At 51.7% G+C, this 26,696-nt stretch overlaps 3 protein-coding genes and 1 long non-coding RNA gene across 7 annotated transcripts in view; 2 read left to right on the top strand and 2 right to left on the bottom strand.

Annotated features, from left to right (window-relative positions):
• The window catches only part of ENTHD1 (ENTH domain containing 1), a 174,155-nt gene extending 171,000 nt beyond the window's left edge, over positions 1-3,155 (bottom strand). For both annotated transcript variants that reach the window (XM_027593466.2, XM_027593468.2), the window contains exon 1: positions 3,110-3,155. The gene's annotated coding sequence lies outside the window, so the exon portion shown is untranslated. The remainder of the gene's footprint in view (positions 1-3,109) is intronic.
• GRAP2 (GRB2 related adaptor protein 2) overlaps positions 1-8,237 on the top strand; it is a 63,809-nt gene extending 55,572 nt beyond the window's left edge. For 2 of the 3 annotated variants that reach the window (XM_027593473.2, XM_027593474.2), the window contains exons 5-8: positions 939-1,107; positions 3,647-3,835; positions 5,113-5,235; positions 5,905-8,237. In XM_027593473.2, coding sequence (XP_027449274.2) covers positions 939-1,107; positions 3,647-3,835; positions 5,113-5,235; positions 5,905-6,084 — 661 coding nt within the window. In that variant the 3' untranslated portion in view covers positions 6,085-8,237. The remainder of the gene's footprint in view (positions 1-938; positions 1,108-3,646; positions 3,836-5,112; positions 5,236-5,904) is intronic. The other variant, XM_027593476.2, reaches the window with a different exon arrangement.
• Positions 5,989-13,432, bottom strand: LOC113921952. Its single transcript, XR_003519871.1, has 3 exons — positions 13,384-13,432; positions 11,490-11,695; positions 5,989-6,123 (listed from the first exon to the last, which is right to left on the bottom strand). It is a non-coding gene; the product is annotated as an uncharacterized LOC113921952 (long non-coding RNA).
• An 11,761-nt stretch (positions 13,433-25,193) lies between these two features.
• The window catches only part of FAM83F (family with sequence similarity 83 member F), a 34,351-nt gene continuing 32,848 nt past the window's right edge, over positions 25,194-26,696 (top strand). The window contains exon 1 of the mRNA XM_027593472.2: positions 25,194-25,739. Within this exon, the coding sequence (XP_027449273.2) occupies positions 25,242-25,739 (498 nt within the window). The 5' untranslated portion in view covers positions 25,194-25,241. The remainder of the gene's footprint in view (positions 25,740-26,696) is intronic.

Below are 26,696 nucleotides of genomic sequence, written 5' to 3'. Positions count from 1 at the left end.
AAAGACTGGAGCTATTAGTAAAGGCCAAGCTCCCCCTTTCCAGATGAGTAAAGTCCAATTTCTCCATCTCTGATACAATTATTTCCCATCACAGTGATTCCAGCTGGTGTCAAAAGGTGCCGATCTAAAAGAAGCTGGCGCATGTACATGGTATGACAGGCTCAGTTCACTAGGCTGGAATCAGAGAGCCAGGGTTCTTGCCTCAGCTCCACCAATCACTCACGGTGACCTTGGCCAAGCCCCTCCACTAATCTGAGCCTCAGCATCCTCATCGGTAACATGGAGACAAGGCTAAACAATCTCAGAGGTCCTTTCCAATTAAAACACTACATTGCTGTATAACATTTTTCTCCCCAAAAGTTCAAAATACTTTGTAACCTTATTTATGCCAAACATAAACCAAGACCAAGAGATCTCCATTAAGTAGAAAACCAAGTGGGACAAATTTCTCAAGATAGTCTCGTACTGTCCAGAGCTAGTTTATGGGCTTAAAAGAGCTGGTTCAAAGTATTTCTGATAATGGAAAGATAACAGGGGTGAAAAACCTTTCCCCTCTGAGTCTTGGCAGAGTCCTTGGCATCGTACAGGACTCAGGGGTTGCCACATTTCAAACAAACATTTGTAAAAAGTCCTTGACCTGGTGGTCACTGAAGCACTTGGACATTTTTTTCTTATAAAAGGCTGGCTCCAGTGTTGGAAGACAGATTATCTTCTGCTGATGTAAAAATCCCTTCTAATGCCACCTGTGTCCTGAGCGGTCCCTCTCACAAATCTCCCCCTAGAGTTTGACTGAGCCAGCCCACCCGCCCTGTGATGGTAGGCATTCACATGCCCTTTCCTGCCCCAGTGGAACTCCAGCATCCCTGGATGTGGTCAGCCCTGGGGGTGGGGACACCGTCACCATGTAACATACAATTTGGATTCACCCTGATCTCTAGGCATGAGGATGATGTTCAGCACTTCAAGGTCATGAGAGACAACAAGGGTAATTACTTCCTGTGGACAGAGAAGTTTCCGTCTCTAAATAGGCTGGTGGACTACTACAGGACGACTTCCATCTCCAAACAGAAGCAGATCTTTCTGAGGGATAGAACCCGAGAGGATCAGGTATGCCTCAGGCCCAGATCAGCCCCAGTCTGCAGATTTTAGGCAGCATGAGTCCTATATGACCCATCAAGACAATGCATTTGATGATATGTCCTCTGAGTATTCTGGAAAACAGAATAAGTCCAAGGTCAGACCTCGGTTAAAAATCATCTTTTAAGGGGCGCCTGGGTGGCTCAGTTGGTTAAGCGACTGCCTTCAGCTCAGGTCATGATCCTGGAGTCCCTGGATTGAGTCCTTCATCGAGCTCCCTGCTAGGCAGGGAGTCTGCTTTGCCCTCTGACCCTCCCCCCTCTCATGTGCTCTCTCTCTCTCATTCTCTCTCTCTCAAAGAAATAAAATCTTTTTTTAAAAAATCATCTTTTAACACTTCCCAGCCATGTGATTTGGGAAAGTTGTCTGATCCTCAGTTTCCTGATCCATAAAACTGGAACGATGGTGATACCTAGCTCATAGATGGTGGTGAAGGTTAGAGAAGATAACATACCCCCTTCCCTGGCATCCCTCCTAACAGCGCTATGAGCACGCCACAAACATTAGCTCTTAGCAGTGGATGCTTTAGTTTGTTACTATAGATATTACTACATTGCAGTTTCAGCCTAGCTTAGGAGTTGCCCAAAGATGAAGGCCAGGGGGCCACATGCAGGGATGCTGGAGAGCAGCCTAGAATCCAAGACTAAGGTAGTAGGTAGAGCTTTGTCACAGAAAGGGAGGTTGGGGGTGTTGGAGGAAAAAACTGGACCTGGAATTCTTGCTCGTGGAACAGTGTAGAAAATAGAGTATTATTTTACTAGAAAATGCATCAGACAAACCTAGCTCTTTTTTTAAAGATTTATTTATTTATTTTAGAGAAAGAGAGAGAGCTCAAGAGTAGGGGGAGGGGCAGAGGGAGAGAGAAAGAACTTCAAGCAGACTCTGAGCTGAGCACCGAGCCTGACTCAGGGCTCGACCCCACGACGCTGAGATGATGACCTGAGCTGAAACCAAGAGTTGGACGCTCAACCAACTGAACCACCCAGGCGCCCCCAGACGAACCTAGCTTTAAATCCTAATTTCATCACTAACTGTCCTTATTACCTAGCCAAGTTAAGAAACCTTTCAGAGTATCAGATTTCTCATCTGGAGAATGGAGAGAATATAATACCTCCCTCTCTGGGCTGTTGTAAAGATTAAATGAAATAATATGGTGATAGCACTTGCCATAGAGTCTGGACAATAGCAGGCACCAAGGAAATGCTAACTTGCCTCCCATAAGAAAATTCACACACACACACACACACACACACACACACACACACACACACACACAATGTATAAAATACCTTTCAAAAGAAACAACATCGTTAAAAGAAAGAGATGGGTATTCTAGAAAGAAGCATTCTCTGGAATAGTTAAAATAGTTGAAATCCCTGGAACAAGTTATTTGAAAAGGCATTGAGGCTTTCAAATCAACAGGTGCTCTGGAGAAGTAGAGAAAACCATTTCAGGTAATTGGTTGATTGTAAGCCTGAGAAGTGACAGTCCTAGGAGAAAAGGGCGTCCCAGCAAGTGCACATAAAAGTTCAGAAAGAAAAACAAAGGTTAACTAAGACTTTGTGAATTATTTTAACTAAGAAACAGAGGTATTAATTTAGTAGGATGTGCATGCAGAGAGAAAAGAGGTAGCATAAAATGGATTAAACTGGGGAGCACCTGGGTGGCTCAGTCGTTGGGCGTCTGCCTTCAGCTCAGGTCATGATCCCAGGGTCCCGGGATCGAGCCCCGCATCGGGCTCCCTGCTCCGTGGGAAGCCTGCTTCTCCCTCTCCCACTCCCCCTGCTCGTGTTCCCTCTCTTACTGTCTCTCTCTCTCTCAAATAAATAAATGAAATCTTAAAAAAAAAAACAAACCACATTGAACTGGATTAAGTGAGTTCATATTTGTAAAGCACTTCGAACAGCGCCTGGCATATATGAAGCCCAGGCCCTGTGTAATTGTTTGTGAAATAAAAATAACAAGAAAGTACCTCGAGTCACACGGTTGTGGTACCATTAAGCAGAAAGGCCGTGCTCCTTCCCAGCGTGCCCAGCGGCAGGCCTGGTTTCCATGGCGCCGCAAGAGGGCTGCTGTCTGGGGCTCTATCACCAGGCTATAAGTGACAGTTCAAAATCAGGCAAAGTCAATGGCCGAGCTTATCGGGAGGGTAGGGTGTCCGGCGGTGTGGTAACGTGCGATAAGGAGGGGCGGCATTGTGTCAGTAAAATAGAATATTGAAGCTTGATGGCAGAGAGGAAAACAAGCCCACTAGGAAGGGACTCCATGCATAGCCCGTGGAAAGTGAACCAGAGACCCGGAGTCCCCAACCCGGGAGAATCTGAGAACGTGGAGACCATTTCTGAAACCACGAGGGGCCGAACCATCGGCTCTCTTGAGGCTGCCCGCGGGCCTTCGGCTGTTTCTTGGAGAGGTGGTGGGCAAACTGCCAGAAAGCGGGGGGCGGGAGGGGGGAGCGGGAGATGCGGGAGGAGGATGGATCTGCATCATCTTCATCATTCTCTCCCAGGGTCACCGGGGCAACAGCCTGGACCGGAGGCCCCAGGGAGGCCCGCACCTCAGTGGGGCTGTGGGAGAGGAAATCCGGCCTTCGATGACCCGGAAGCTGTCGGACCGCCCGGCGCCCCCTCCCTCGCAGTGCCCCCCAGCACCCCCAGCACAGCAGCACCGCTACCTGCAGCACCCTCATTTCCATCAGGTACCTCGGAGGAATGGAGTGGGCGCCGTGAGGTAGGGGAGAGGACCTGCTCTCCTCGGCCCAGAGCTCAGGCCTCCCTGTCCCCATGGTCACTGAGCAGGTGAAAAACCCCCACAAAGCCAGATGCAACCAGAGCAAACAAAGGCTGGTGGGGGGGGGGGGGCTGTTGTGGTCCTGGGACCATGCGGAGGAGCATCTCAGGCTCGGCCTGGCCTCGGGAGGGCTCGCAGAGCTCATAAAGAAGACCCGGGACCTCCTAACTGGCAGAAATATGATAAAATGATATGGGAACTGCTCTTGGCACAGAAGTCCCTGTGAATTCGTTGGCCCCCTGCCTGAACACACACACACATGCATGCACACGCACGCACATGCTCCTACCCTGAGGATTCAGTGAGCCGTTGCTTCGTTTTCCTGTCAGAGCAATTCCAAATCTATTCATGCCCCTTAACCCATCTGGCTGTGGAGATCCACAAGAAAAACGGATTAATACCGGCAATAGAGCCTTGCTTATTTATTTATTTATCTCCTGCCCTGCTCCAGATGGGATTTGGGGCCGCTTACCGAGATGGACAATACAGCCAGATAACATCGTTCCTAAATTCCTTAGTAGGGCACACAAAGCCCTTTGTGAGCTGCGCTTATCTGTTTCCCCAGCCTCATCTCCTGCTGCCTCACCCTAAACCCACCCTCCCCCCCACCCTCCACCTTCCCCACTCCCTGAGCAAACACACATTCCAGCAACATTGCACTATCTTTAGTTACCAAAATGGTCAATTGTGTTTTCTCTCATAACTTGGGGGCTTTTTATATGCTATTTCCTCTGCCTAAAATGCCCTTTCCTGGCTGATCCTTCTCCTCCTCTAAGCTAGAGTTCAAGTATCACCTCCTCTAGGAAGACTTCTCTGATTACCCTGGCAGACTTAGACATTCTCTCAGCTCGCTTATCACTTAAATGTGTATGGTTCCCCCTCTCAACTGATGATCCACGAAGACAAGGCCCTTTTCTTTCCAGCTACATATCCCCAGTGATTAGGACAGTGCTAGACACATGGCAGGTGCCTGATAAATATTCTTTGAATGAATGAAATCTGGTGTTTGTCTTCACAGTCGAAGGTCCCTTTGCCACCCTTCCCCCTTTCTCCCACCCCTGGGGTTTATCAGCAGCAGCACGTATTCTTGGAACACTGGCTGTGTCTGTGGCTTCTGAGCAAGGCACTGGGGGGCCTGCCGGGGATGTGGTGTGGTAACAGGTCCTCTGTTACGTGTGTTTCCAGGAACGCCGAGGAGGCAGCCTTGACATAAACGATGGGCACTGTGGCATGGGCGTGGGCGGCGACATGAACCCGGCCCTCATGCACCGGAGACACACAGACCCTGTGCAGCTCCAAGTGGCCGGGGTACGTGAACTTTCCCTCCCTGGGCTCAATGAAGGCAGTCAGAGGGGTACTTAGAGAAATGGTTGGTCCTCCAGGACAGAGGCAAGCTGCTCAGAGCTCAGAACGGAGGTGGTGGGAGGCCAGCGAGCCATGGGGGGAGGAGTTCCCAGGCAGAGCCGATGCCGGTCTGTTGTTCTGTCCGGCCGCTGGGCCTTGCCCTGTCCTCATGGTTTTTGGCTCTGGCTCTGGCCGAGGGAGATCTGATTGCCTTTTTCCTCACGCCGCATCTGCCTCGGCTGCGCTAGCACGGAGGGCTGTTAATTTGGGCACACTGCCATCCTGTCACCTGAAGAGAGTGAAAAGACCACCTATTGATGTAGGGAGAGTAGCTGTCAAGGGTTCTCCTGGGGCCCCGGAGACTAACATCTCTGTCGGTAAAAGTCCTGAGTCTCAAGAGCGGCTCGGCTGAGTTCTGATAACTCCACGCCCCGGGCTGTGCGGTGGGGTCTGCTCCCCGTCACAGTGGGGTTCGGGAGGTCTCCGGAGAGCCAGACGTCTGCCTTCAGGGCAGGCTGCTCACCGAGGACTTCGTCTTGCTGCAGGGGCCGGCAGGACGCCTCCTGCGCCACAGCAGCTCCGAAGGCCCCCCGGGCGTGGCTCAGCAGGCCCCTTCTGTGCTTTCCCCGACAGCGAGTGCGGTGGGCCCGGGCGCTGTACGACTTTGAGGCCCTCGAGGAGGACGAGCTGGGGTTTCGCTGTGGAGAGGTGGTCGAGGTCCTGGACAGCTCCAACCCGTCCTGGTGGACCGGCCGCCTGCACAACAAACTGGGCCTCTTCCCTGCCAACTACGTGGCGCCCATGATCCGATGAGGCCCTTCCGGGGGGTCAGAGGCTTTTGTGTGAAGCTGCCTGCAGGAGAGGGGGCAAGGAAGAAAAGCTGGAACTATCCACACATACGTATTTATGTGTGTACGCGCACATGCACACCTATGCCTCTGTGTACACGCATTTTCTAATAGTAATTTATTGGCAATTTCATTGGTTACTTAGTTGATATGAAAGGAAGTCAGGTGAGAATGATATTCATACTTGTTTTTCTGCTCCCCTCAGCGGTGTGTGGAAGGCAGTGGGAAAACTGGCTGGTGGGGAGGGGCAGGGACATGAAACGCAAATTCTTGCCGTCTCTAAGATGGTCCTGCTTCCTCCTGGCCTGGGGAACGTTCACTGAGAGTAGCTCAGCAGAGAGCCACACCCCGGGGTTGGACGGGAACTACAGGGTGGGGCTGGACTCGGTGGGGCATGTTTGAGCTCACCTCCAAGCCCTGCTCACCTTCAGGGTTTGCAGGGCAGCTTCCCTCCTGCTCTACAAGGGTGGGTACTGCTGGGTTGAGAATAAAGGTGCCGCCCCATAGGGCTGAGCTTGGGAGCAGGAAGGGCCGAGAAGGCGGGACTGGACTGGAGCAGCAGGTGTCCCCAAGCCTGGGCAAGGCTGGCTTCACCTCCCTCCAGTGAGTGTTCCTCAGCTAGTCCTCTTCTCCGAGGCTGACCTGGAGAAACGGAGACCCCGAGGAGCCAAGCACTGGGAGACGGAGGGGTTTTCACAAATCCTCAGTGACTTACTTGAGAGTAACCTCTGTTTCCCCAGATACCAAGAAAGCAGAGTCTGAGACTCTGTAAAATGCTTAGAGAAGCCCCGGCTGAGAAAGCTGGATTTCAGAGCCATTATTTTATGGCGACAAGGGTGTCTCTTTGGGTCTCTATTTGTTTCCCCATGTTTTGAGGATGCTTTGCCCAGTGGCACGGAGAGAAGCCCACTCCACAAGAGCATTGATCCGCTATTGTTGATGGGTTGATTGGTTGGCTGAGCATGACCCTGGGTGGGAGCCGGCTTTGCAGTGAGCTTCCTGTTGGATCTGGCTGTTGAGCCACTGCTGACAGCGCAACCCCCCAACACACACACCCAATACCTGCATGTGGGGCCGCTATCTCTCCTGCCACCTCAAAATAGAATTGTGTTTCCCTTGGGGGTGTGGGTGGGGACTGGCCAGGCTGGGGAGCAGAGACACCGCACCGGAGAAGGAAACTCAGAGCCCAGGAGCAAACACGTCTGCACCAAGGGCCCTGAGAAGAGGGTGTGTGTGTGTGTGTGTAATGAGACCGAAATGAAAGGGTGGGGTGCCCGTGTTGGTGAGGGAGCGTGGGGGGTGAGGTGGGCCCGTTCCTTTGTCTTCTCCCCCAGCCCTTCCTGCTCTAAGGAGTGACGGCGGCAGCCATTATGGAGGGTGATAGAAGAAGAAAGAGTTTCTACTCAGAAGTAACTGTCAGTGTAATGTGGGCTGTGTCCCTTTGACTCTGAATTCTATGATTCTGTGATCCCTGTGTCGTCTGTAGAGAGGAAGGGAAAAAGAAGGCGCTCTGTGGTGAGTCTTGGGAGGGAAGAGAAAATAGCCCTGAGAGGCGGGGGGAGTCGAGCGAGAGTGAGGAGGGTCTGGCACGCAGCCTTTAGAGATGACAGCACGGAAAGGGAAAAGGGGCAAAGACATTTCAAAAGATCAAGGAGCAGCGTGAGAGGGACAAAGGGAGGCAGAGGAGGCAAGATGTTAAGCGGGGCAGGTGAGGAAGACATGGGAGTAGGGGTCCGCTGGCGAGCAGACAAGCGCCGGAAGGAGGGACGGAGCAGGTGCGCGGAAGGAGGAATGAGAGCAGAGGTGTGAGCGCTGGGGAGGGCAGAGGCGAAGGCACCGCGAGGTTGAAGGCAAAAGAGCAGGGAGAAAGAAAAGCAAGGCAGAGAAGACCTGAAAGCTATTTTGGTGCTAGGTAATGTGAACATGTTACAGTAAATAAAAGCCAAAAGCGATGTTTGATTGTACAGTATTTACAAACCATATGCTTTAAACAGCCCACAAACCACATCCATTTGTCTGATTATGTGGGAGGACCAGCCCCAGTGAAGAGAGAGGGACATAATTTGGTTCTGGCCTGGATTTTGTGCCTTGAAACACTTCTCAAGAAAGCAATGATAAGACGTGCCCGTGTTTTGCCAGGCTGCGCGTCGTGTCTGTGGGAGCGGGGTTCACTGGTCTGGGGAGGCCTGCCGCACAGTGTGGGCAGAGCTTCCGAAACGCCTGGAACTGGATGTTCTGTTCCACCCCAGGCCTTCCGGGGAGTCGGGTGCTAAAACAGCCTTGCCCCTGTGCATCACGTGGCTCAATTCAGGAGGACGCAAGAATCACCCTAACCACCCACGGAGAACTTGGGGCCCTTAGGGACCAGCCTAAGAGGATAAAGACCGAACTGTCCACACTTGGGGGTGTTAGGAAGCGGCTCTGCTGGGCCTCTGGTGCTGCCTGGGGGAGCACATGGGGAGCTGCTTTCCACCTGACAGCATTTCAGCGCCAGGGGCGTGTCCACCCAGCGCTCCTCCCAGCCACACAATCCCCACAATCAGGGAGACAGCACAAATGTCTCAGACTTCAGCGGAAACGCTCTGCATGACCTGAGGGCAGGGAACTTCCAGAGAAAGTCGGTTCCTGTTAAACCGGTTCAGATTTCCTAACCACTTGCTGAGGCTCCCTGCAATTTCCAAATCTCTGGTACCTGCCACTGCCCACCCACTTTTAGATGGCCTCAGGGTGATCGAAGGCAGTGCTTCTCAAAATTCAGGGCCTATGGATTGCCTCCGGAACGTGTTAAAAATGCAGATTCTGATTCAGTCCTGCGTGTCCACCGCGCTCTGAGGTGATGTTCCTTGGTCAGCGGACCAGACTTTGAGTAGCAAGGGCACAGAACTTGACAGGGAGCTAGAGAGCCACAAAAATCAGATGAGATCCCTTTTCTAGGGATCTTCAGGCACTTTTCTCTGTTGCTCACATAGGAGACATGATTCAGAACTGCCAGTATGACATCATCCACACTTGCTGGCCCAGGTGACCGATTTCAGGGTCTCCATCTCCATCAAGAATCAAGAAACTTTAGGACGATAAGCATTCAGATAAAATACACACAGGGGTTTCCCAATGGAAACTGCTTATTTTAAAGATAAGCAGAGGTTACAGAAGTTGTGAAAGCTTTCTCAGGAAATCTTTAAACATAAAATGCACTGGAGTCAGGTGTCGTCCTGCTTGGAGGCGAGGGAATGGCCCATGTCACCGGGGCACCGGTAGATCAACTAACCCCGAGCAAAACAGGCCACAGGTGGGACAGATTGGCCTGGGCGAATACTTGCTGTTGGCCTTGTCTAAAGTTAACGCTTCAGCCCATATGTACGAAAACAAGGGCAAGGGAAAAACATGTTGTCTCGGTTCTTTTAAATACTTCTCAGGTTCCTCCACGTCTCTCCATCACCACAACCATGCCACATATCTCTTGTTGGCGACCGATCGAGCCCCGACACGCTTCTCCCAGCATACTGTCTTGTCCCCAATCCATTCTCCACACAGATGCCAGGGCGATCCTTGAATCACACCAGCCTGATCATGTCACTCCCCTGCCAGCCACCGCACTTGGATTTGAAGCCAGGTCCCCATGTGGCCGTGTGAGGTCTGGCCCTACCTCCCTCTCTGGCCTCCTCTGTGCCTCTCCCCTCCTTGCTGCCACGTCCCACCCACTGGCCTTCTCTCAGCCTCCAGATTGGCTCCCATAGCTTGTTCCCTCTGCCTGGCTAACTCCTATGCACCTTCAGGTCTCAGTTTAAATGTCACTTTCTCATATTATCCTTTCCTGACCCTAATCTAAAAGAATCCTTCCCGTTGGACTACCTGGTGGTTCCTGGTGCTTTTCCTGAACAGTGCATAAGCTGGTCTGTTGGACTATTAGACTGTAAGCTCCCCGGGGGCAGGGACCATCTCTGTTTTGTGAACCATCGTCTGCCCAGCATGTTTGGCACACAGAGGCTCAACAAATATTTGCTTAATGAATAAGCAAATGAAACCTGCCTCGTGTCACTTATCATTCATTCTGTAACCCAAAGGTCCCAGGCCTTAGGGACCCATAGGTGCAAACAAGGTGATATTAACATTGATGCCCAAGTTACAGTAGCTTTCAGCTGCGTGCCCTCAAGATCTCCAGTTACTTTGAGAGTCCAAGGGAGTGAGGCTGGTACCTCTCGTGTGTTTAAGAACCAGTCGGCTAAGGCCTCCTACTCTGGCCATGTTCCATTGTCCTCGAGCATCCTCCACTGACAGCGACTTCCCTGATGCTGCTGACCCGCTGTGGGTTGCATCTGTATGTTGATGAAATGCCCTGATCCTTCAGGAAACCAACTCTGCCCTGCAGTCCATGTGGCCAGGGGGTTGGGGAAGAGGAGGGGTGGAGAATGGCCTGTACCTAGTTCTGAGTCATCCCTGCCCCTGGGCCCCAGAGAGGCACTGCCTAGGTCAAGGGTCTCCCACAGCTCATTCCCTCCTCACCGGAGCCCTCGCTCCATCACACAGGACAGAGGAAGTACCTTCCCCTCCACCTCTCCTGTTTGTCTCTCTCCCTGTTGCCCTTCCTCCTTCCGCTGAAAAGAAATGCTCTTGTACCTCTTTGTGCAATAGATACTACCCATGGTGCCAGGGGGATGTGCACCCTGTTGTACACTCTGGGCTCGGCTGTAATTTATTCATTAACTATTCGACAACTATTTACAAAGTACCTCGTAGAGACCAGACGCAATGAGCCAGTGGGTCATCCACATCTCTCTCCTGCCTCTGCATCTGTGCCACAGTCACCACCTCATTTCAGGCCTCTCTCATGTCTCTCCCCCTTGCAACTGCAACAGTCTCAGAACCGGTCTCCCCACCTGCCTCTGGGCTGTCCCCTCTGATCCAGCCCACTGACTGCCAGAGAGACCTTATTAACATGCAAAGCTGATGACATCAGGCTTCTGTTCAAAAGCCTCTAGGGGCTCCCACTGGCTTTCAGGCTAGAGTTTAAACTCCCCGGCTTGGCAGTAATGCCATTTTGCAATCTGACTGCTGCCTGTTTGTTCAGCCGCAATGCCCATCTCCCCCCAGAATGAGTCATGTTGTCTCAGAGCGCTGAGTCTTTCCATCGGGTTCCTTCTGCCTAGAATGCCTTTCCCCCAATTTTTTGGTCTAAATCAGTGTGGTCCAACAGCACATTCTGTGATGGCAAAGGGAAAGTTCTCTATCTGCTCTGTCCAATGTGGCAGCCTCCAGCCACTCATGGCCACTGGCTGCTTGCAATGTGGCTAGTGTGAGTGAGTTCCAACAACAAGACGGGGCAAGGGGCTACCTTATTGGGCAGTAGGGATCCAGGCAACTGCTACTCACTTTGAAATACTTAGCTCAGGGCTCAATTTCTCCACTGGGAAGCCATCCCAACTTCATGGCTGCTGTAGATGTCCCTCCTCCATGTTCCTCTTGCATCCTTGTTCTGCTTCCATCCCGATATTTCAGAACTCTGTAGTATAGTTGGTGATCCACTGAGTCTGCCTCCCCACAGGACTGAACATCTTTGAGTGCACGAACAGTTCACCCTATAAATGGTTGATGCATGCGTGCATTGGTGTGCTGGTAAATGTTGAACAACTGCCCTCTAAAGGAAAGCCCCAATTGTCACATTTGCCAGTTCTGTGGTGTAAATATTCCTACCGTGCGTCAAAATAATGAAAAGACAAACCACAGAAGGGGAAAAGATAATTGCAAAAAGCCTACCTGATAAAGAACTGTTATCCAAAATAAACAAAGAATTCTTAAAACCCAACGATAAGGAAATGAACAACCCAACTGAAAAATGGGCAAAACGCCTGAACAGACACCTCACTGAAGAAGATAAAAAATCACAAGTAAGCACATGAAAAGATGCTCAACACTACATGTCATTAGGGAAATGCAAATTAAAACAATGAGATACCATTACACAGCTCTTAGAAAATCCAAGGACCAAAACACTGACAACACCAAATGTTGGCAAGGATGTGGAGTAACAGGAATTCTCATTCACTGCTGGTGGGAATGCAAAATGGTACAGCCCCTTTGGAAGACAGTTTGGCAGTTTCTTACAAAACTAAACATAGCCTTAACATATGATCCAGCAATCATGCTTCTTGGTATTTACCCAAAGGAGCTGAAAACTTATGTCCATGCAAAAACCTGTACATGAATGTTTATGTCTGTTCCATTCATAATTGCCAATACTTGGAAATAACCGAGGTGTCCTTCAGTAGGTGAATGGATAAATAAGCTGTGGTCCATCCAAACAATGGAATATTCTTCAGTGCTAAAAAGAAATGAGCTATCAGGGTGCCTGGGTGGCTCAGTCGGTTAAGTGTTTGCCTTCTGCTCAGGTCATGATCCCAGGGTCCTGGGATCAAGCTCTGCATCGGGCTCCCTGCTCACTGCTTCTCCCTCTCCCTCTGCCCCCGCTCATGTGCTCTATCTCTTGCTCACTCTTGTCTCTCAAATAAATAAATAAAATCTAAAAAAAAAAAAGGAAAGAAGCTATCAAGCCATGAAAAGACATGTAGAAACCTTAAATGCCTATCACTAAGTGAAAGAAGCCAATCTGTAAAGGCTACATACTGTATGATTCCAACTATATGACATTCTGGAAACAGCAAAACTATTGAGACAGTAAAAAGATCAGCAATTGCCAAGCGTGAGGTGAGAGGGAGAAAAGAAGAGGTGGAACACAGAAGATTTTTAGAGCAGTGAGATCATTCTCCATGATACTATAATGGTGGCCACATGTCATTACACATTTGTCAAAACCCAGAGAGTGTACAATACCAAGAGTGAACCCTGAGGTAAACTATGGGCTTTGGGTGATAATGATGTGTTGATAAGGTTCACCAAGTGTAACAAATGTACCACTTGGGTGGGGGATGTTGTTAATGGGGGAGGCTGTGCATGTGACAGGGAGTATAAGGAAACCCTGTCTTCTGCTCAATTCTGCTGTGAAGCTAAAGTGGTCTAAAAAAATATTAAGTCTATTAAAACAACAACAACAAATCTCCCACCGCGGCTGATTTCAAGCCACCAGCATGACATCAGTGAACTGGGAGTGGAGAAGAGATGTGTGCACAATTGGCTCTCACAAGCAGGGAGGAACCAGTCTCAGCATGGATGCATGAATGAATGAATGCATGAGTGAGGAAGGAAGGAAGGAAGGAAGGAAGGAAGGAAGGAAGGAAGGAAGGAAGGAAGGAAGGAAAGTCTACTCAACCTGCAAGAAGCTGGTCCTGCAGCTGCAAGTCCAATTTCAGTTCCAACCTAGGAGACAAAGGACCAAGGAGTCATATCTTTGGCTTATTCAGGAAGAGGGGCACTTGTCTCCTTTGGGTCTTTTAGTTTTAATACCAAGCCTTATCCAGGCATCTACTGAGCGCCGCACTTAGACTAGTGGAAAGTGAGTGAGCCTGAGGTCCCACTTGTGCTCTCTCTCTTTCCCTCAAATAAATAAATAAATAAATAGGGGCACCTGGGTGGCTCAGTGGGTGAAGTGCCTGCCTTCAGCTCAGGTCATGATCCGGAAGTCGCAGGATGGAGCCCCACATCAGGCTCCCTGCTCAGTAGGGAACCTTTGCTTCTCCCTCTGCCCCTCACCCCACTCTTGCACTCTCTCTCTAACTCTTAAATTAATTAATTAATTAATTAATTAATAAGTAAATAAATTTGTGAGTAAAACCTTTCCCAGAAGTCATACAGCAGCCATTCCCTCAGATCCCATTGATGTGACTGGATCACCTGCCATTCTGAAACGAGCCATGTCTAAGAGAATGAGACCACCATGACTGGCTTAGACCAGTTGATGGGACCCTACAGGAGGCAGAACCTGGGAACCCAGGCAGAGGGGGGAAAGGAGGAAGTGGTTGGGTTGGATGACAGTGGGCAATGGCTATCAAGACCCAATCTACAGGAAATGTTAGAAGAAGATGCACAAATTTTATGAACCAGGCCACTCCATAAACATTCCTTGAGATAGTTAAGGAACAAAAAGGCAGTGTGAGGCAGCATAGCTCCCTGGCTTTCCCCTCAGAGTTGAAATGCCTACATGGACACACACACACACACACACACACACACACACACACACACACACACACTCTTCCATCAGCCCTCCACAATGGATTCCCACATGCATATTAAGACAGCCTATCAGTGGGGACAGCCTCCATGCTACGCACAGAAACCAGAACTGTACATAGTGAGGCTCTGTGTCTGCTGTGGGGACAGAGGCCCCAGCCAGTCAGATCTGTGCCATCGTCCCAGCAATAGCACTGAGCCTGGTGTGAGACTCCCCTACACAGGTGCTTCTAGGTATGGCTCTATCCAGGGTCATTTGTGGCCATGTTCTAACGTGGGCAATCCCGTTTCAACAGGACTGAATTCCCCAGGGTGGGCAGCACGTGGTACCTCCCCCCCGCCCCGGCTCTGACCTGGTTATGGGGAGTTGCTAGGGTAACTGCCACACAGCCTTTGCTTCCCACGCTGGAGGAGGCTTGGTTACCATGGCAAGTCCAGATGAGGTGGGGGGGTACAGGGGGAAGGAAGCACTGGCCTGGGGAGGGGGGTGGTGTCCCTAGTTGGGACTCTGTCCTCACTCTCTCTGGGCCACTGGACCTTCGGGAAATCTCTTCACCCCTCTGTGCCTCATTTTCCTTATCAGTAAAATAAAGTGCTCTAAACCACTGATGCATGCAGACGGCATATACTAAATAAACACTGATCCTCAGACTCCTCTTAGGTAAGAATGACTCAAGATGGGTGCAGAAAGGAACGGATTGAGCTGTGTTTAAAATAAAATAGAGAAACTAGCCAGCCAATATCTCTAGTAGAACACATAAAAGTCATGGAGATTCTGTTGACAGAAATTTAGCTTCCGGAATTGATACTCATGAGTCCCTGGGGTTCCCTGGGTCCTTTTCCAAACCTAGACTTCCTAAGGAAGTCCCCTTAGGGGTGTGTTACCTGAGGGTACGTGGCTTGCTAAAGGGTCTACCCCTTCCTGTGCTCTGCTGGCCCTTCTGTCCCCAGTGGAGCCAGGGCACAGGCCCAGCCCACTGGGGCCAACTCCTGACGTGTGGGGCTCTGCACCAGGCTCTAGGATTGACTACTTGATCCCGCCCTTGATCTGAGCCTTGGCCCCAGTCTCTTCCTTCACTCCTGCAGTGAGACCCCTAGCCAGGTCTCGGTGTTCGGACCCATGCACTACCCAGCTCCTCCCCTCCCTTCTCGTCTGTGCCAGTCCCCTTCCAGAATCCAGATCCCTGCTGCTGGGGTCTCCTAGCCCTGGCTGCCCTCCTGCCTGTCTACCTGCCCGAACCTTCCAATCTTGTGGGCTGCTTCTCCCTTCCCCACCCGTGCTTCACCCCCCAGTACTCCCTTGGTGTCCATTATCACCGGTGGCCCCTGTAGCCCCAAAAGAGAAACTGGACCCTACCCATCCAACCTCCAATAGCTGATCTGCCTTCCCCCTTCCTCCCCGGACCTTGCCTCCAGTTCTTATGTCTTGGCCGCTCCTTATCCTTCCCCCGCCATATACATGGCCAATAGGGTTATGTCTGAGTGTGGCCCCGGATGCTGGAGTCATATCAGGGAACATTCTCCACCCCTACTCGACTGCTGAGTTTCCCCTTTCAAGTCCACAGCAGAGCGAGGAATTCACACCTTGTACCTAGGGCGTGAAAAACAGTAGGGGGTGTTAGGGCCAGCGGCTTTGCCGCTGCTAGCTGTGATGTGGGGCAGTCTAGAAAGTCCCAGGCCTATAGAGAAAGCCCATCCTTGAATCATGCACCCCAGGGCCCCTCCTTTCTAGCTATCCCTTACTTCCCCTGCAGGCACCGTGGAAAAAGTGGAGAAAGCACTCTGCGGCTGACTCTGTGAGCCTGGACAAGTTACCTGACCTCTCTGAGCTAATCGAGAGAACCAGACACAGTAGCATTAAGTTGTCATGAGAAGTAAGCAGAGTTATAGGAACTGTTTGGTGAGGGCCCAGCCAATGGAGGGCGGCCCCACTATACCTTCCACCGGGGCAGAAACGGACTTCTGCACCCTACCTCCCCCCCGCCCCCACCCTGTACTCAGCCCTCCTCGGGGTAAGTCTCTGTGCTCCTATCACACCAATAACCTGCTGAGGTACTAAATCAACTTTGGGACAGCTCCCCTCCCCGGGCCTCAGCCACCCTCTTCCCGGGGACCACTGCCCTGTGACGGTGGCCGGCAAAGGACAAAGTGCTGAGGGTGCTGGCCAAATAAAGGAGTGCTTCTTGCTGGAGGATGGCAGCCTGGTCCTGAAGCTGCCATTAACTCCTCTGGATGGTCTGCCTGCCTCCAGGCTCTCTGCGACTTTACACATCACTCCATCCAGATGCGTCACTTTCTCTACTAAAAGCTTGAGGTTCAAGCTGCCTCCCAGAGCTGGGGGGTGGGGGGGGTGGTAGAGGGAGTCAGGACCTCTGGGCCACTCTCTGCCCTGAACCTTGCCCTGCATATTCCTCCTTTGGTGACTGGGCAGTGCCTCTCTATTGCCCTCTGTCCATGTCCCAGCCAGCCTGCAAGGCTGGGGGGAAATGCCACCTCCTTCATGAAGTCCTCCTTGATTCCACCCTCAGAGAGCAATTCTCCCTCTGTGGAACCATCTCTTGATACTGCCCTTCTGGCCTCGCCCTGGAGGGGGCGGGCAAAGGGCCTGTGCCCTGTGGCCTCGTCCCCAAAGACAGGGATGAACAAATACTAAATACATAATTCCAGCCCAGGTCCCTTCATTGGGGTACAGCTGTTTTAAAATTTGTCTAAAAATGTTTCAGACACACCCCAGTTCCCAGCGCTGCTCGCTCTTGGGAAGGGGAGGAGGTTCGTTAGCAGCGCTTTGCCCTCCAGGGCTGAAGATTGCTCAAGCCACCCCACGCTGCCTGCCCTGCCTACCAGAGCACACCACTCCAGGAACTCTGCTGCTGCCAGGAAGAAGTGGGAGAGAATGCCATCCCTTCCTGTGCCTTCCTCCGCACACCGCCCCAAACCCGGAACCGCAATAGTCAGCTTTCTCAAACACTCCATGTTGTCAGAGCACACCAGGGGCTCTCTCTCCCTCCGGCCCATCCCATGCCCTCTGCCAGGGACATCCTGCCATTTCCCAGCTCACACACCCTCCGTGGCTCCCAACTGCCAACAGAGCTAAGTTCAAACTCACCCTGGAATTCAGAGATTCAAGAACTTTCATGGGGCAACCTCTCTTTCTGGCCTATTCCCTCCCTCTGTCCTTCCCCCACCCCTGAAACATGTGCATGTGCATATTCACATATGTGTAGTCACACGCACATGTACACACAACCACAAGACAAAAATACACTCCACACACACACACACACACACACACACACACACACACACACACCATGATCCAAACTGATGTGTTCGTTCAGCCTGTATTTGCCTTGATCATTTCATTCATTCATTCATTCATTCACCCGCTCAACATCCGCTCAGTGCCAGGCCTCTACCAGAGCTGGCAGCAAATGTGAGGGGCACGATTTCCCTCTTTCTCCAGGGAGTCATTGCTACTTCCACTGCTCCCCAACCGCCTCTCCAAGTTTTAGGTCCTGGGCCCAGCTCGAGGTCCACCTCCCTAGGGAAAAGGCTTCCTAATTTCTCAGCCCTCAAATAATGGTCCCTGCATTTGCGTTCCTGTAACAGTGCCATGTGATGGTGAACTTTCTGTGCTGATGGAAATGTTCTCTATCTGCACTAGCCAGTGTGATCGCCCTTGGCCCCACCGGTCACTGAGCACTTCCAATGTGACCAGTGTGACCGAGGAACCGAATTTCTTACTTTTAATTTATTTTTTAAAGATTTTTTTAAGTAGGCTCCACGCCCAACATGGGGCTTGAACCCATGACCCTGAGATCAAGAGTCACATGTTCTACCGACTGCGCCAACCAGGCGCCTCCGCATTTCTTACTTTTATTTAATTTTGCTTAATTTACATTTAAATAGCAACAACCATATTGGACAAGGCAGTTCTGTTATATAACCCATCTGGCCCTTGAGTCTCACAGATCTGGTGACAAGTGGACTTAAGTTTGCCTCCTTAGCTCTGTGACCCTGATCAGGTTGCTAAACCTCTCTGAGCCTCAGCTTTATCAGCTGTATCATGAGCAAATGTAATACTTAATGTGAGGATGAAGTGAGCCAATGTATGCCTGGCGCCTAGGGAATGATTAGGAAATTCACCGAATCTGAATTTTTATCCCTAGAAATTAAATAATTATTTGTGGATTACGATCCCCAACATACTGTTAGCCTCAAGTCAATAGGGTTAAAAGTTTTAGAATATGTTCAGTTGACCTGAAATAATGTCGAATTCCTGCCTCCCTAGCAGCTTCAAGGGAGAGTAGACAGCAGCGGAGACCAGAAGGGCTTTGGAAACCCCTTTGTTTTCCGAGCCCCTTTGGAGCTGGGAGTGGGTCTACGTTTTTTTCTTAAATCCCCTACAGCATAGGGTTCCATGTATGTTTGCTGATAGAATGATCGTTTTCACTGAGGATATTGCTCAGAAGTCAGTCTATAAATATTTGTTGAGTGGATGCTGGCTATGTACAAAGGGAAACACAAAGGCAAACCACAGTGGTTCCTAACCTTGGAGACTTACTCGCTAGCTGAGAGTGCTGCCCTTGGACTCTGGGCGTGCAGAGCTTGGGATGGGGCCCCTCCGGGCTGGCAACGTGCACGGCACGGGGCAGTCAGAGAGGAGAAGCACTAAGGCCGGGTTTGGGCCCCGAGGTTGTCTCGGTCCCTCTCCTTCATGGTCAGGAATCTTCTGGTACGAAGTCGGCAGACAGGGAGCCAGAAGCACGGCAGGGCAGAGGGTGGAACCCGAGCCGGTCTGCCATAGTCACCTCTCCAGGGACCAGCTCTTGCCCTGAGGCACCCCCAGACCACACAATGGGCTGACTCTGACAGTTGGCCCAAGTGGCCACGGCAGCCTCGCACCCGCGGGAGGAGCCTCCAGGTGGGGAGAAGCACTAGACCCCTAGGCCTGTTCGTATGTAGGCAGGCCTTTGGTTGGACCTCTGCCCCCTTCCTGGTCCTGGTTCCTCCTCCCCCATCTGCCCTTTGGTCTGGGCCTCCCAGGAGGGTGCGGGTGCCAAAATCCCTCTTTATCTTTAAAGACGATCAGAAATGTCCACCATGGGGTGCCCGGCTGGCTCAGTCTACAGAGCGTATGACACTTGATCTCAGGGTCATGGGTTCGAGCCCCACGTTGGGTGTAGACCTTACGTAAAAAAAAAATGTTCACCGTGTCATGTACCTACCACACATCTCTCTCTCTCCTCTCTCTCTCTCTCTCTCACAGACACACACACACACACACACACACACACACACACACACACACACACACACACAGTCACACTGTGAAACTGCACGGCTAAAGACTCTCATTCAGTTGAATTGCCTTTTGCCTTCCAGGCTCTTATTGTTATGCTCTTACTTCAGGGGAAATGAGGAAAATCCTGTCCAGTCTTAAGAAGGTATTCCCAGTCAGTCTGAAGTAAAATGGTGGTGGAGAAGGGGCCAACCCAGGGCAAAAGTCCAGCATTTAAGGTCCAATACCTGGGAACATCTTGATGAATAAGACAGTCCTGCCCCCAAGGAACCTGCCACCTGTTGGGGGAGACAAACCATTACCATACAGAACTTGAGTTAAACTCAGGTTCATGAAGGGAGGGCATCTGGCCAGACCCGGAAGGCCAGGAGACACCATGGAGGAAGTGACCAAACTGAGGACCAAAGGATTCAGAAGAGTGGCTGGCGGACGGGAGAGAAAAGCATTTTAGCTTCAGGAGCTCCCTAAGCAAAGGCACCACGTGTCAAGGAAGACGGAGAAGACAGAAGAAACCTAATAGGACCATAAATGGCTGCAAGGTGCTCGGGCTTTAGTGTAGGGTAAATAGGGAACCCCGGAAGAGTTTTATGCAGGGAAATTACATGGTATCTTTGCATTTTCAAAGGGACTGGGGGGAGAAGATCCAGTTGGGAGGCTCTTGCAACAGTGAGGGGGAAGGGGTTGCGAGGGAGTGGGCAGCAGGGATGGGGTGAAGAGGACTAAATGTCACAGAAGAATCCTCATCTGGTCTGGTAGCCATGAGGGAGGGACAAGAGTCAAGACACGTGCACATTTCCCACTTGGGCAACCGGGCAGGTGGTGGTGTCATTCTGGAGCAGAGAGACCCAGAAAGAACAGTGGTGGGGTGGGGGTAGAAGAGAAGTGGGAGTGGGTTCCTTTTGAGACCTCCCTTGCAGTGGAGGTGCCTGGGGGACATCCGAGTACAGAGGACCAGTGGGCAGCCTGACGAACTGGTATGCAGTGGAGGAGAATGTTCTGGAGCTGAGAGGGAAGCAGTTGGCAGAGTGGTTGGGGAGGGGAACCTACATCATGCTTCCAAGGTTGCAGATACAACAAAGTCCCCGAGTCTGGAAGGTCTGGGAGGACAGGAACTTGCCTAGTACATAACCCATGCCTCAAAACCATTCATGAATAAAAAGATGAAGCTTCCCGTAAGTTGCGGCTGGGGGAGGGGCGTGGGGGAGAGACCTGGGTGTATTCCTTCCTCGGGGCCAGCAGAGCCGGTCAGAGGAGAAAGACTTTGCTCATCTAGCTCGGTCCTAGAATCTACACCCTTCTCCCCATGGCGCCAGCCCCATCCACCTCCTCTTGCTCTCTCATCCTCTCTGGGGATAGGGAGCGGGCACGAAGCGTCCCCAAAGTTTTACAACAGGCGCTCATGACACAAATTCCCACCGAGGAGAAAAAGTCAGCCCTGGGACATGTAGCTGATGTATCATGAGGTGGGCTATTTTGGGACTCGAATTACACAGGAGAGCCTGGGAAAATAGTGCCTGGAGATGAACAGAGTTGCAATTAGCATTAACTACAAGGTGTCGAATCTTTACTGCACACACAGCAGGCAGCGTGCCCTGGGGAGAGGAAGGTGACCGGGAGCCAAGGACCCGGGTGGGAGGGGGCAGCATCTGCGGGAGGAGGCGGCACGATTTCTCTGGAAGGCGCAGTCACCCTGAGCAAAGGGGCCTCCAAAGTTGGAAACGCAAGCATGACAGGACGCCACCTTGCTCAGGGAAACTCCAGACCCAGGACTGAAGGGACTGGTGCAGGGCCAGAGGCTTTCTCCTAGGGTGTCACCGCCTCATGGAATGTCCCCAGATGCAAAGTAGATAGAGCCTGTGCCTGAAAGGAATCGATTTCCCGGCAGGTAAGTCTTTTTAAAAACCTCAGTGACAATGCACAGTGTCCAGCTGTGTGGGAGGGTGGAAGGCCGGGGTCGGGTGGGGGGTCAGGCTGCGTGGACGGATGCCCCTGCGTTTCCACTTGCCAGCTGATAACCTGGAACGGGTCCTCCCCTGGAGTCTCACTTTATTCATCTTTAACCCCTCCCTGTAATCCCTTTCAGAGTCTACTTCACCAGATTGGGGCAGATCAAATTGGATAATTGTATGTTAAAGTGACTCCACAGCCTGCAACCTCCCTGACAACGCAGATGCCGTCACTTGTCCCCTGCTTTGCAAAGACAGCTGGGGGCATCTGACTCCCGGCGAAACTAAGGCAGCCACCAGGCTATTGAGTCTGATTCCTCTTTTCTTTATTCCCAGTGACAAGCATATTATCTACTACACATTAACTGCTCAAAAATGGTAGTTGAATAAATAAGTCCCTTGGTACCTAAAGGGGGATATTCCAAAAAGACCACAGTGTGTTTCCTATCAGTTACATCCAGGAGAGATCTTTTCCAATGTCAACTGTTACTAAAATATTCTACTCTGATTCTAACCTTCTGTCCAATTCCAACTTACGTCACATAACATTTGTGCTTCCTGAGAGCAAAAACCATGCCTTAATCACTGCACTTCAATGTGGGCTCCACGTGAGCAAGGACTTGGTTTGGTTCAGAGCTATACCCCAGCACCTAGAGTAGAGCCTTGCTTTAAGTAAGGCTCATTAAGGATCTCTAAATGAATGAATGGTTTCTAACCCAGAACACCATGCTAGCCATTCAGCAAATGTTTGTTGAATGAATAAATTAGTAAGCAAGGGGAACACTGTCTCTCACTAATGCCCCTTCCTAACATTCTCAACAGGGGCAATATAGCAAGGCAGGTGGGTAGGCAAGCTCTGGAGTCAGATGATCTGGGTTTCAATCCTGACTCTCATACTCACTAGCTGGGTGACCTAGAGTATGCTACTGAACCTCCCTGTGCTTCAGATTTCTTACCTATAAAATGGGGATGATAATAATGTTTAAAATAGGATTACATTAATTCATTTGAAGGATCCCTAAAATATTTAGCACAGTGCTTGGCACATAGTAATTACTGCTATTTTTTTTTAATGATCATATCAGTCTCTTAATAACCCTCAGTGCCTCCCCTCTGGCTACAGGATAAGATCCAAAATTAAGGTCCCCACAATGTAGCCCCAATATCCCTCTTTCCAGTCCCATCTTCCCACACTTCAACACTAACAACCCTTTACTGGCTTCTCCGCCAGGCCAGACACTTCACGAAGCCCCGTAGGGTAGGACTTTTTATTGCCCATATTTTACTGAAGATGTGACCAAGGTTCAGAAAAGGGACGTAACTTTCCCAGGGACACACAACTTGTCTCAAGAAAGTGAGATTCATTCCAGGACTTCCTGACACGAAAGTTCACACTCTTCTTCACTGGCCTCTGAAATCCTTGCTGGGCACAGCACGGTCTGTGGGCGCTCGCTACCAGCATAACTTGGGAGCTTGTCAGAAATGCAGAATCTCGGGCTCACCTCAGACCTACTGAATCAGAATCCAAATTTTCACAAGTCCTCCAGGTGATTTCTATGCACAGGAATGTGTTGGAAGCAATGTTGTAAACCACTTTCTACCAGCCAGACACAAAAGCTAATTAAACCAAACACCAGATCTTATTTAATCCCTACAGCAATCTGGGAGGTGTTAGGAAATGGGGATTGTTATCCCATTTTGCAGATGAGGACACTAAGGCTCTGAGGGTTAAGGATCTTGACCTGAAGCCTCATGTGCCTGAGTCCAGCATGATGCTCCGGCCATATCCCTCTGCCTGGAGTGTCTTCACTCCCTCTCTCCCCTTGAAATCTTCTCATCCTTTAGGCTCCACTCAAAATCCCCTCCTGCTGGGTGAAGCCTCTCTTATCCACATCCCACTGGACAAGATTAATTATTTCTTCCCTCACAGTCCCCACAGCTCCCTGCACATACCTTTCTCTTGGCTCTAATTCATTCTGTTTTAAAGAACTACGTACTAAGTGCATACTGCGAGCCCGGCACATAATGGGCGTTGAGTAAATGTTTGCTCCCAATGCACTGCTGCTTGAGTTTATCAGAGCACTTTCACCACACCTGTGTTATTCCCCCCACCTCCCCAGCTCCCAGGGCATAGTCTGTCATCTGTTAGGACCAAATCCTTAGGAAGCAAACTTGTCTCCATTCTAAAGACGAAACTTGTCTAAAGATGAAATTAAGCGTAAAATGTGCCAGAAGTGAGGCCTTGCCATTCCTAAGGTTGCCAAGGTGATAGGCATCTCGCTGCCCACCACCACTGATCTTTGAGCTGACACTGGGTGCCAGGACTGACTACTGTCACAATAGTCACAGCTATTTGACAATCTAGCCCTCATTTTTTTTTTCTCCTACACTGTCAAAGGAAGGCCCAGAAATAGTAGGCAACCTCTTCAAATTCCCTGGGGTTTAAAATCAGGTCCCCAGTAACCTTCTGTCATTTCACAAGGAGAAAGGGCAAAGGTGGCTGAGATGAAGGGCAAAGATCACTGAGAGGCAGAGGACCTAATAGCCCCCAGGCACAGCCTCTCCTGTGGGAGGGCTGGCTAGACCATGTGCTTCAAGGCCTCAATTTCCTCAGCTGTAAAGTGAGGGGGTTGGACTAGTTTCTAATGCTCCTTCCAGCTCTGAGATGCTGTGCTATAAAATGGGAGAAATGTGAACCTTTGGTTGCTATGATCTGAAAATATTTTGAATGTGGAGAATCAAATTGTACAGCAGGGCATGAACAAAATAATATGTTAATGACTAAGAAGATTGTATTTAATCCAATGGGAAACAGCAGAGCAGCGGCTGCTGGTGATGTGTGTGTGTGTGTGTGTGTGTGTGTGGCTTCTTTCCTTGAGCTCAAACATGCACTTTGAATCACTAATATAGTAATCAGGCCTCTGGCAGCCTATCTTGCCCAAATACACACACACACACACGTCAGTTCAAATTAAAATGGGGAATTCCACCACAGCAGCTTAAATCCTTGCTGTAACTGGACTTTTTTCTTTTTTTTTTTTAAAGAAATTTTTATCGTGGTGAAGGTGCTGTATTGGCAGCTTCTGGAGCCCTCTGATCTCAGAACTGAGACATGTGGGCCACCAGCTGAGGGTTTTATTAGCATTTCGCTTTTGCACACAACCACCTCCCCCCAGCCGTCACAATCCCATCTGGCAGCAGGGGCCCCCAGACCCTCCACGCGGGGAGTGGTGAGATCCACTACCCCCGAGGCACCCCGACCGAAGCACTTGCTCGCGGCCATAACTGCGGAGAAGATGAACGCGCGCCTGCTCCGTGTCCCGCCCCGCCAGGCCGCAGGAAGGGTTAGATCGCCACCGGGGGGTCGGGGCCCGGAGGCAGAAGCGGGCCAGAGGCCTCACGTGCGTCTAACCGGGACCCCCCCCCACCCCCACCCCGGCAAGTTCCTGCCCATCCTGGAGCTCCCGGGCCCTCAGGCCTAGGCCCCGCCGCGTCCCGCCCGGGAACTAGCCCACTCCCGACCCCCAGGCCGCCGGCTCGGCTCCAGGCCCGCGCCACCACCACCACCCCCGCCCCCCGAGGCGTAGGGCGCGGCCGACCCTCCCCGTCCGACGGCCGCGCCCGCGCCCCGGCCCGCGCCGATTGGCCGACCTCGCGGCCCGGTGAGGCGCCCCGCCCCTCAGCTCCAGGTGCGGCGGGGCGACCGGGGCCGCGGCCGAGGCCGGGGCCGGGGCGGGCGGCCGCAGCGCCATGGCCGAGTCCCAGCTGAGCTGCCTGGACGAGGCGCACGTGAACGAGAGGGTGACCGAGGCGCAGGCTGCCTTCTACTACTGCGAGCGGAGGCGGGCCGCGCTGGAGGCGCTGCTGCGCGGCGGCGAGCGGGCCTACCGCGAGCTGGTCAAGAAGGAGCAGCTGCGGGATTTCCTCTCCAGCCGGGAGCAACAGGCCCTCCGCGCCGCCTGGAGCCCCTACGAGGATGCCGCCGCCGTCGCCGCCAACGCCGCCGCCCGGGGCAAGAGCAAGGCCAAGGCGAAAGCCCCGGCGCAGGCCCCGGCCGAGCCCGGCGAGTCCCTGGCCTACTGGCCCGACCGCTCCGACACCGAGGTGCCCCCGCTGGACCTGGGCTGGACCGACACGGGCGTCTACCGCGGCGTGAGCCGCATCACCCTCTTCACCCACCCGCCCAAGGAGGAGAAGGCGCCCCACCTCAAGCAGGTGGTCAGGCAGATGATCCAACAGGCCCAGAAGGTAGGCCCCGCCCCCCACACCGGTGGGACACCCCACCCCGGGGCAGCCTCTTGGACCAGGACCCACCTCAGAAGCAGGGCCTGGGGCAGGACTTCCTGATCACTCTGGAAAATGGGCCCAGAACCCTCCCTTAAGCCGAGGGGCTGGTGAGGCCTCTAAAGAGGATGGATGGGGACGTGTTTGGCAAATCACAAGGTGCTAGACAGTTGTCATTATTACTGTCCAGAGGGGCTGGCTTTCCTCCGCTCTGTGCTGCTTTTTCCCTGTCAGGTTCCTCTCTGTAGGGAAGAGTGGGGGCTGTGGGGCTTTGTGGTACAATGGGCCTCTCAGAGGTCTTGATAATAACCCATGTGCTGCCCAGGGATTTACAAAACCTACCCCAGGCCATTTTCTCATTTGGTCTTCAGTCAACCCCAGGAACTGGGTGGTGGGACTTCCCCACCCCTACCCCAGCCATGCTGTTCTTAGGAGGGCCCCCAGAGTCAAGACTGGACTAACATTCACACCCCCTTGGGGGCCAGTACTAGAAGTCAAGAGGCCTGGATTAAATGAAGAAATGTATTTTGAGCACCTACTATGTGCCTGGCTCTGTGCTGGCCACTTTGACAAGGCACATCACTGGACTCAACAACTGGGGTTGGGGGTCAGGCAAGCTCTCACTTACCGTGTCTCTCTGCTTGGGGGTTGAAAGGAGGAGATGTTTCCAGAGTGGCTGGTTAGGATACTGGTGGACCAGTAGGTTGTGGGGCAGGGGGAAGAATTTAATCTTTACTCCGTGCCCTTGCCTAGGGGCAGCTTGGGTAGGGTTTCCAGGTAAAACATGGGACAGCCTGTTAAATTTGAATTTCAGATGAACAACAAATAATTTTTGGTATTAGTATGCCTCAAACATTGCATGGGGCATACTGATACTAAGATGTTCTTTGTTTGCTGAAGTTCAAATTTAATGGAGGATTC

Source organism: Zalophus californianus, chromosome 9, assembly GCF_009762305.2.
Source record: "Zalophus californianus isolate mZalCal1 chromosome 9, mZalCal1.pri.v2, whole genome shotgun sequence".
Taxonomy (NCBI): Eukaryota; Metazoa; Chordata; class Mammalia; order Carnivora; family Otariidae; genus Zalophus; species Zalophus californianus.
Note: the sequence above shows the minus strand (reverse complement) of the source record. Positions and strands in the feature narration are given on the sequence as shown.